The 10,960-nt window shown below is 38.6% G+C and overlaps 1 protein-coding gene across 2 annotated transcripts in view; it reads left to right on the forward strand.

The window, feature by feature from the left end:
• Positions 1–4,131, forward strand: part of DDX46 (DEAD-box helicase 46) — a 71,384-nt gene extending 67,253 nt beyond the window's left edge. For both annotated transcript variants that reach the window (XM_043588134.1, XM_043588143.1), the window contains exons 22-23: positions 1,044–1,117; positions 2,283–4,131. In XM_043588134.1, the coding sequence (XP_043444069.1) occupies positions 1,044–1,117; positions 2,283–2,330 (122 nt within the window). In that variant the 3' untranslated portion in view covers positions 2,331–4,131. The remainder of the gene's footprint in view (positions 1–1,043; positions 1,118–2,282) is intronic.
• Positions 4,132–10,960: the final 6,829 nt, after the last annotated feature.

The following is a 10,960-nucleotide window of genomic DNA, read 5'->3' on the forward strand; positions in this document are numbered from 1 at the left end:
CTTGGCTATGTTGCTGTGTTCTTTTACACTCTTTTCCAATTGTACTGTACTTCTTACTCTTCAGTAATTAAGCATGCCTTTCTTAATCTATATCATTGCCCATGTGATTCCCTTTGCAAAATAATCCATGTCATCACTTCTCCTTCAATGTGGCCAGTCCTCTGCCAAGGAATATAATAAGTGCCCATTAAGTGTTTGTTAAATAAATAAACCATGGAGATTTTGTTTCTCTGACTTTAAAAAAAAAAACATTTTTTTTTTAAATGTTTACTCATTTTTGAGAGACAGAGAGAGAGCATGAGCGGGGAAGGGGTAGAAAGAGGGAAACACAGAATCTGAAGCAGGCTCCAGGCTCTGAGCTGTCAGCACAGAGCCCAGCAAGGGGCTTGAACTCATGAACTGCGAGATCATGACCTGAGCTGAAGTTGGACGCTCAACAGACTGAGCCACCCAGGCACCCCTCTGACTTTAAAAAAAAAAAAAAAAAAAAAGTTTGTCTCTTTTGGACAAACTGCTAATCATCTTTTCTTTGCCCTTTTTATTTTTATTTATTTATTATTAAAAAAAATTTTTTTTGGTATTTATTTATTTTTGAAGGAGAGACAGAGCGTGAGGAGGGAGGGGCAGAGAAAGAGGGAGACACAGAATCTGAAGCCAGCTCCAGGCTCTGAGCTGTCAGCACAGAGCCTGACATGGGGCTCAAACCTGTAAACCATGAGATCATGACCTGAGCCGAAGTCGGAGGCTTAACTGACTGAGCCACCAGGCGCCCCTTCTCTGCTCTTTTTAATCATAGCAAGAACTCTTAACACTACTTGCAATGTGATCCCAGTGGTTACATTTGAAACTCTAAAAGTGATCTGAATAATAAGCAGCCATTGTATAAATTGGATGACCTTCCCCCAGGTATTGAAAGACTATCTTGGCAAGCAGTACAATGTTTCTGAAAGTCACTTACAGTATTTCCTACTGGATCTCCATGACATGGATAAACATCTAGTGTAATTCTAGTAACATGAATAATGTTTTCCACTTATTACCAGGTGCCAACGAACTGGCTGTGCAGAAAGCAAAGGCAGAAATCACCAGACTTATAAAAGAAGAACTGATCCGGCTGGTGAGTGAAAACCTCAAGGACTTGTTCAAATAAACATTTTATTGAACTATTATACGAATACAGAAAAAAAAGCACATAAATTATAAACATAAAGTTTGATGAATTTTCACAAAGGAAGCATATTGATACGATCACTATCCAGATCAAGAAACACAGTACAATGCCAACATTCCAGAAGCCCCCTGCATACTCCTCCTGTCACTATCCCTCTCCCCCAAACATAACAGTATTCTGACTTTCACCATGATAGATTAGTTGCGCCTATATTTGAACTCTATATAAGTGGGATCAACTGCTGTGTACATTTTTGTATCCAATTTCTTTCCACTCATCATTACTTTGAGGAAATCCATGTTGTTGCATGTAGCAGTAATTCATTCCCTTTCATGGCTATGTGGTATTTAATTTGTGAATATACCCACAATTTATATATTGGACTTTGAGGTTATTTACTTTTTTGTTGTTAGGGATAACTTCTGTGAACATTCTTTCATGTCTCTTTTGTACATAGTAGTATACTTTTCTCTTGGGTATATAACTTGGAGTAGAATTGCTGATTATAGTGTTGTGTAGTTTAGCTTTAAGTGTTGCTAAATAATTTTCCAAAGTAGTTATGCCTTGTAAAAGGCATCCTTTTATGGACCACCTTCCCAAAAGAGGCAAACACATCCCTGTGTTGTAGTGCCAGTTGAAGCTTATAAACTCCCTATAACGTGTACATTGGGCAAGGGCCCTTTGACAGGAAACTTTATCCTTTTTCTATGAATGTGTTTTTGAGAGCTTTTCTAAAATTCCCCTTACAGAACTTTCTTTAGGGGAATAAAAAGTTTAAAGAGTAGAAGATACATAAAACAAGAGGAAAGAAGGAAAACAACCTTTAAATCAAATGCTTTTAAGACTATTTCACCAAGGAGTGATAGAAAAAGAACCTTGATGCCACCACCATTAAGTTGGTTCAAAACAGTTGTCAAAGGGCAGTGAACACAGACAAATGATTAGTTATTGAAGAGTTATTTTCTTCCTCAGTATAAGAATATTAATAATTTCTGTTCTAAATATCTGATAATTTTATAAGTTTGTGAAGGAAATTTTTTTGACCTGTTTCTTTTTCTTTTTTTTTATCCTTTGCTCTTTCTGACCCTGTATCTTTTGTTTTCTTTTGTAGCAAAATTCATACCAACCAACAAATAAAGGAAGATACAAAGTCTTATAAAATATTTCGAAAAAACTTTTTACCTGTGCTGGTCTGTGATACATGTGGCAGTTGTCTGCAGTTTACAATGTATTGTAAATTAAGATTTTTAAAATTCTGTCTTGCCGATTTTTTTAAATACATGAAACCAGTATTTGCTAAAGAAATCTTCTTTCAGTAAGTACCACCAGAATTATCAAACTATATTTAAAGCAGGCTTGTTTTCAGAGTATGATGCCCTTTAATGTAAAGTTTAAATACCAATATTTTAAAAGTCTGGATAAAATTCCAGAAGTTTAAAAAAATGGAAATATTTGGACTTTCTATCACCGGTAATAAAGTACACAAGTCACTAGGGGCCTACTCACCATATCCTTTTGAAATGAAATTGTGATCTCAGAAAAGGTAAAATTCTCTAATATTTTGTCCCCCTCCCCCCCCACCCCTTGAGCTTAAATCTTACTTGATTCATTGGAACAGTATGAACTGGATTTAAGAATGTTATAATAGAATTTTTACAAAATGGTTCAGAGTTTTTGTTTCAGTTTTTATCATCATAAATGGGCAATAGTTGGACTGCTTTTCAGTTTTGTAAAATTAAAGATTTGTAGTATAAGAGTTTTTTGCATTTCTTTACACTGCAAAGAGTTTTAGTATTTATCACTTTTAAGTTCTCCTCACAGCTTCTAGTTCTATGACTAGCTACTAACTCTTTTTTAATCTTCCTTAAAAGAAAGTGATTTGTAGCCTATAAATATTGTTTCCTTTTCTCCCCGAAAGTGTTTGTTTATACATTTGTACATATAAACATGCTACTAATTTTAATCCACGTTTTCTTCAAGGTTGTTGAAAAGGTTGTGAATTTTCTTCCTTAAAAATTTTCAAGCATGATGGTACCTGTGTTATAGACTTAGATTTAAGCATCTCTCAGTGAAAAATAGTTCACAAGAAGTCATAAATTATATTTTTGACCCCTCATATATTTCCTGAACATTCTGATTTAAATTGTTATAATTGGATCACACAATATTCTTTTCAAGACTCCTGGTATATTAGAACTTTGTATTGTTGTCACTTCTTGAAAAAAAAAAATTCCAGGAATTAAATAGATAGCTATATTTCTTAAACGAAGAGACAGCGAAGTTTCTGAATATTCTTAGTTTTTAAAAAAGAAAAAAAAAATCAAAGCATACTAAAACAAATCATTTTTAATAGTATGTTAACTGGTTAAAATGAGAAGAAGTATCAATCATTATTTCTTCAATATAAAGTTTTTTCTTACTGAAAAATTAACATAGATATAACTGGGAAATATTCTTGGGTCCCTTGCATATCTACCTTTCTTTCTTAGAAGAAAAAAACAGACAAAACACATGTAACAAGAGAATGAAATAAACCATTTACTCTAAAATGCAGGCATCTTGGGCTCCTTTTTTCCCCTCAGTTTATTTATTTGCTTATTTTGATTACCTAGTGATAGTGTGTTTCTTTTGATAGAATATGTGGCATTCTCACATTGGTTACCATTGGTGCTCCCTTCAGGCTGCTGGATCACTTTGAGATTCAGAGTTTTACATCGTTGTAGCATTACTACCTTTATGTTTGTATATCTAGTTGTAACAAACCACTGATAGTATATTGTCCTGAAGTGAAACCCATTTCTCTGTTATTACAGTTTTAGTGTCACACTGACTCTTTGATTTTTAAAATTTGAATGATGTATAGACTAATTTGTTTTTTTAACTGCAATATCAATATTTGCTCATGTTTTCTAAATTCCTTATAAAATAAAGTTAATTCAACTTGCACTTTCCTAAAATTATCTCTGCTGAGATGTTTTATGCTGTTTTTCTAATTTTGTTTACATTGGTAGGCATGTGAGAGAAGTATTATACTCTCTGTACCTAGCAACTCACTACCCAAAATACACAGTTCTATCCAAAAATACCTTTCTGAAGAAGTCTCTTACTCTTAGATTGTGTTTGTATTTGGCATAAGACACATAGGGTATAGGTGAAATGATAGTTCATGTCGCAGTTGGCATTTTGCCACAGTGACGCTCGCTTTTACCAAATGGAAGTATGGAATGAAACAATGATGGTTAAGTTCTCTCCAAGTCTGTCTAGAAAGCTTATTGTTCGATATAGCCTGTCTTACCAGCCTTGTTGGTGTACAAATGGTGTTCAGCTGGCAGTCACAGTGCGCCGGAGACTGCAATCCTTCTTTTGAGGCAGGCAACCCCTACATGTGAGGAGGTTTTTGTTTGAGCAGAACCAGCTTTTGAGTACCTGGGACATATAAATCCCATAAAGCCAGCTATGGGATCTGCTTCTAAATAGTATATCAGCGCCTGAAGAATCACAAGCTAGAAAACCAAGCCTCCAGAGTTGTAACTTAGCTGAGTGTGAACTCTTTTCCCTGTGTGCCCTCCTTTCCTTTATAAAACCATCAGCTAAGGTCCTTTAGTGACAGAGAAAATAATGCTTAAGTTAGGAGCTAGGGGGAAAATGGTAATTGAATTCTAGGGTAAAAAGCTACACTTCGTTTTGTAAAATTATTACTGTTTTTAGCACTTTATAGATGGTGGATGCTAATAAGGTTTTTTATAATGTTTGTTTAGTTTTGAGAGAATGCAACTGTGGGAGGGGCAGGGGCCGGGGGGCGGGGGTGGACAGAGGATCCAAAGTGGGCTCTGCACTGACAGGCTGACTGCAGCGAGCCCAGTGTGGGGCTCAAACTCAGAAACCCTGAGATCATGACCTGAGCTGAAGTTGGGACGCTCAGGTGAGCCACCCAGGTGCTCCTGTATGCTAATAAGCTCTTGTAGCAGGCAAGAATTGTAAGTACCTTAGCTCAGTGTGATCCTTGAGATCTTATGCTTCCTCTTAGATTTGAATCTGGAGTTCCCATTTCTTCACAGTTTGGTACATAGTTTTATGTCAGAATTGGAATCTACTGGCATTTTCTCATGCCTTCTGCTTCTGGCATTGAAAAGCTGAAGTTAAGCTTTAAAAAAGATGGGTGTGTTGGGGCACCTGGGTGGGTCAGTCAGTTAAGTGCTAGTCAGACTTTGGCTCTGGTCGTTATCTCACTGCTCATGAGTTCAAGCTCCGCATCAGGCTCTGTGCTGACAGCTCGGAGCCTGGAGCCTGCTTCAGATTCTTTCTCCGTCTCTTTGCCCCTCCCCTATTTGCATTGTACCCTGTTTCTCTCTCAAATATAAAATTAAAAAAAAAAAAACCTTAAAAAAGAGATGAATGTGTAAATATAAAGAGAGTGAATATATGTGGAGGAGTAGAGGGGATGTCTTAGCTTTTTATTCAGTTTAGGTGATGAAATCATCAGAAAACCTTAATAAGATCTCACTGGAGTTGGACGTTTAGCTTGGGAGTATAATCACCATCTTAATATTTTCCATATGTTCTGTTCTTAGGTGAGCTCTCCAGAGCTAAAGATGGTACAGTTCTGTCACTAGGTAAAGATTTTCTAGTGTTACCAATTGCAGGTATTTGAAGGTCTTCCCCTCCTCCCTGTCTTGCCCCATATCAACTTACAATTTCCTCAGGCAGGAATTCAGGTAGAAATGTGAAGAAAAATTGTAAACAAACATTTTTCTTGCAAAATCCCTACAATATCACTGGTCTCACTTTTAAAGTACCTTCTGGCTTAGCTGGATGTATAGGTAAGTGCATACTATCAAATCACCTGACTGGCAAGGAATTTCCTTTTTTTTTTTTTTTTTTTTTTTTTTTAAAGATTTGATTTTTAAGTAATCTACACCCAATGTGGAGCTTGAACTCACAGTTCTTAGATCAAGAGTTGCATGCTCCACCGACTGAGCCAGCCAGGCGCCCTGAGGAATTTACTTTTGATTATTTTTCTTGACCTTATTCTCTTCCAAATATGGCTTCAGGTTATAGGACTTCATGATTTTGAAGCTGTATCCTTTAAAAAGAAATTCTAATTTTGCATTAACCTTGGCGGGGGAGGGGGGTGAATTTGAAAGAAAAAATAATAAAAGTTTTAACCCCTTTAGGGAAGTGAAGCTCAGTTACCCTCTGAGATATTATGAGGACTACTGTAAAAGCTAGAGTTTCAGAAGGAAGAAGTTCCTAAACATTTTTTTTTTTTCAACGTTTATTTATTTTTGGGACAGAGAGAGACAGAGCATGAACGGGCGAGGGGCAGAGAGAGAGGGAGACACAGAATCGGAAACAGGCTCCAGGCTCTGAGCCATCAGCCCAGAGCCCGACGCGGGGCTCGAACTCACAGACCGTGAGATCGTGACCTGGCTGAAGTCGGACGCTTAACCGACTGCGCCACCCAGGCGCCCCCCCTAAACATTTTTAATATGTGGATAACTGATAGTCCATGTTTTGAATATTAGACTCTTCAATTTTGCCTATTATGGAAAAAAGACTGTGTGAAGATTCACTATGGAAAAATGGCTCTTTGTCCACAGAAAAAGCATATCATTTTAACTTGGCACTTAATAATAGATGGGTTTTTAGCAGCTTGTCAACTCCAGGCACTTTTTAGCAGCCTTGCATATTAAAGTGTCCATGGCCTTTATTTCTGAATTCCTAGCAGGCTCTCAGCTATGGGAGTCCAGCAAGTCCAGAATACTTGAAGGCAGCATTTTCTCTCCTTGCCTTTGCCTGAGAGAGTCTTCTGTGAGCTGAGACTCCCAGAACTGTATTGTAGACTTTTGCAAAATGAGTCTTCCCTATCCCCTGAGCCAGCCCAGGGCCCAAGTCTCCAGTTTGGAAAGCTCAATGAAAGAGCAGGTGAGTGAATGCCTGGGAGCTTCAAAAAGAGCACAAGTTCTAAATATTTAGGGGTCTAGTGCTGCTATTTAAGTGTGTCTGGGGTGGTAGGATTCTGTGATACACATTCAAGTTTGAAAACTACTGAAAATCTTCACTTTGTTTTGCTCTTGGATTTTCACTCCGATCTCCAAAGTGGGACATGTATTTGGAAAGCAGGAAGAAAATACTAAAGCTATTTGTGTTTCTTCTTAAAAAAATTTTAGTAGCTTTTATAATATATTGTTTCATGGGGTGCCTGGGTGGCTCATTCATTTGAGCATCTGACTCTTGATTTTGGCTCGGGTCTTGATCTCATGGCTTGTGGGATCAAGCCCCACGTCGGGCTCTGTGCTAACAATGTGGAGCCTGTTTGGGATTCTCCCTTTTCTTTTCTCTGTGCCCCTCTTCCACTAGGGCTCTCTATGAAAAATAATAAACTTAAAAAAAAAGTTTCATGACATATTGTGTTTAAATATACTGGTTACAATATTGGTACAACTGTACATAGACATAATTATACATAAATTTACTGTATTGGGGGTACTTGAACAGCCATTGGCCACGGTTGCTTAAATGTTTTAAAATGTCTGCTTTGTCATATGTAAATGGGATGTGAAAATACCTGTCTTAGAGTTGTAAGCATGAGGTGAAATAGAACATTTAAATTTTTTAAACAATGTTTATTTTAGAGAGAGAGGGAAAGTGTGTGCGTGCGTGTGTGTGCACGTGCGTGCGGGAGAGGGGCAGAGAGAGAGGAGGCATAGAATCTGAAGCAGGCTCCAGGACCCAGGCTCTGAGCTGTCAAGAGAGAGCCCGATGCCAGGCTCAAACCCACAAACTGAGATCATGACCTGAGCAGAAGATAGACGCTTAACTGACTGAGCCACCCAGGCACTCCTCTCTAAATAGAACATTTAAAACATACAAAGATAGTGCCTGGCATATGGTAAGCATCCAATAAATGTTAGTACTATTGTCTAACATGGGTGAATTAGTGTGGGTTTTCTTATGCTCTCTTTCAATATTGCTATTACTTTGAATACTGCTGTAAGCCATATAGCTAGCAAGGACAGTCCATGGCTACTGATAAACTAAAATCTATGAAGTGAGATTCATTTTTCTATGTGTATCTTTCAGTTTAAGTGAAAGTACTTAGGAACCCTTGTTGCCCCAGTTCAGTGGTCTCTAGAGGCAGCTAGTTCCCAGCTCTAAACAAATACTCCTTTTATGGCTTTCCTTATGTATGTGTACAGCTACCATTTATCATTCGAAAATCTTATAAGTTGGTGGTTTGTTTATATGATGTGGCCTACCCTGCGACAGGCTGAATGAAGGAATGAAGAATGTTGAGTTGCATCCAAATTGTATTTCAAGGGTATATACTTTTTTTTTTTAATTTTTTTTTCAACGTTTTTATTTATTTTTGGGACAGAGAGAGACAGAGCATGAACGGGGGAGGGGCAGAGAGAGAGGGAGACACAGAATCAGAAACAGGCTCCAGGCTTGAGCCATCAGCCCAGAGCCTGACGCGGGGCTCGAACTCACGGACCGCAAGATCGTGACCTGGCTGAAGTCGGACGCTCAACCGACTGCGCCACCCAGGCGCCCCTCAAGGGTATATACTTTTGAAGAAGAAATGTTGGGAGATAAGTTAAAGAGTGTGACGTTTAAAGGTATGATTTTCTTGAACGTGAAGTGATGATAAATGGCTCTGCTCTTGATAAAGCCTCTACGTTCAGGACCATGTTTTATCTGTGTGTACTGCGGCACCTCATAATTTCTGAGATGATTCTCAAAATGACAGATCGGCAGTTAACATATTTTGATTATCTGCTTGTATTTTTGTCTACCTCACCAGAATGTCAACTCCCTGAGGTCAGAGACCATATTAGTCCTATATCCCCAGGACCTTGCGTTCAGTAAGTACATGTTGAGTTGACTAGTTGCTTGTTCAGAGTCATACAGCTAATAAGTGGCAGACCTGGGATTTGAATCCACATCTATCAGGGTGCCTGAGTGGCTCACTCAGTTAAACGGCAGACTCTTGATTTGAGCTTAGGATATGATTGCAGGGTCGTGGGATTGAGCCCTACATCTTGCTCCAAGCTGAGTGTGGGGCCTGGTTAAGATTCTCTCTCCCCCTCTGTTTCTCTCCCTGGCTCGCTGTGTCTCTTAAAAAACACAAAAAGTAAAAAAAACAAAAACATAAATCCACATCTATCTTTACCCATTAGCTACCTTCATTCCTTATCCCTGTAAGGAGGACATTGTTTTCATTTCACATAAATGACAACTCCTGAGAAGAGCAGTGACTTGCCCAAGGTACTATAGGACACAAGTAGCAGAAAGGCATTGATACCCAGGAATGACTTCATCTGTTATTCCAGCTATCTGTCCTTTGGGTCTGCAAATCATCTGACCTTTTTTGTATGAGAATTTGATTGTTTTCTTTGTTTTTTAAAGAGAGAGTAGGATCCAGGGAGAGGGGCAGACAGAATCTTAAGCAGGCTCCACACCACGCTCTGTGTGAAGCTTGATCCCGTGACTCTGGGACCGGTGCCCAAGGGGAAATTGAGGGTCAGACACTTAACCAACTGAGCCACCCAGGCACCCCCTGAAAGTTTGTTTTTTAAGTGGCTTTATGTACAAATGCCATTCCACACAAAAATGTAATTAGGGATCTGGAATGGTCATGATATGGTATGGGAGTGCTACAATGCATTATGAAATTCCACTTCAAGTAAAAAAAGAGGACTTGAGTAGAGAAGACTTGCCTATTGTTTTCTGGAAAGTTACTTAATATGTCCTCAAATCTGTGTACATTTTTTTTTTTTTTTTTTTAAGTAGGCTTTATCCGGAGCGCAGAACCCAACACGGAGCTTGAACTCTGACGGTGAGATCAAGACCTGAGCTGAAATCAAGAGTGGGAGGTTTGGGGTGCCTGGGTGGCTTAGTCGGTTAATCCTCTGACTTCAGCTCAGGTCATGATCCCATGGCTGGTGGTTCAAGTCCTGCATCGGGCTCTGTGCTGACAGCTTAGAGCCTGGAGCCTGCTTTGGATTCTGTGTCTCCCTCTCTCTCTCGGCCACTTCTCTCTCTCATGCTCTTTCTCAAAAACAAATAAACATTTTAAAAAATTAAAAAAAAAAAAAGAGTGGGAGAGGTTTAACTGACTGAACAACCCAGGCACCCTTCATATTTTCCTTTTTATATATGAGCAATATATAATCAGTATATTACACTGATATTATACCGGTATAATCAGTTTTGTTTTCTAGTATTTTATAGAAGTAATGAGAATATTTAGAATCTTGTTACATAACTATGCCTGCTAGAAAATGAATGGGCTTGCCTGTTTTATGTATTATATTTGGTTTTCCTCCTGGTTTGTGTGTTCACCCAGTAAAATTTTCCTCCTTTCCTACTGGCAACAGCACCTGGCCAAGTACTGTGCTCAAGGTAAAATTCCGTGCAGAGAATTACCTCCTCAAACAGTCTTCGTTGCATAGTCCAAAAGGAAAGGCACCACCTCTAGTCTCTTTGCACTACTAAATAAAATGTCTTCTCAGCAGCCTTTGTTTCTGGATCCTCTCCTTGATGAATTCACAGCAGGAAGAACTGGGGAAATTAATCCCTTTTGCTAATTGTCCTGTATAGGGGGGACTGATCTATCAGAAATTTCATAAAGGGGGGGGAGGATTTTGAAAGCAAACTACTTGTCCCATCCCTTCCTGTGATAGTGGAATGAAGAATATGGCAATTCTGGTCTTGAGTGTAAAAAAACTTTTTTAAAAGTATAGGATGTCCCACAAAATGCTTTTCATGATCACATGGCCCTAGGTC

This window comes from Prionailurus bengalensis, chromosome A1, assembly GCF_016509475.1.
Source record: "Prionailurus bengalensis isolate Pbe53 chromosome A1, Fcat_Pben_1.1_paternal_pri, whole genome shotgun sequence".
Lineage (NCBI taxonomy): Eukaryota > Metazoa > Chordata > Mammalia > Carnivora > Felidae > Prionailurus > Prionailurus bengalensis.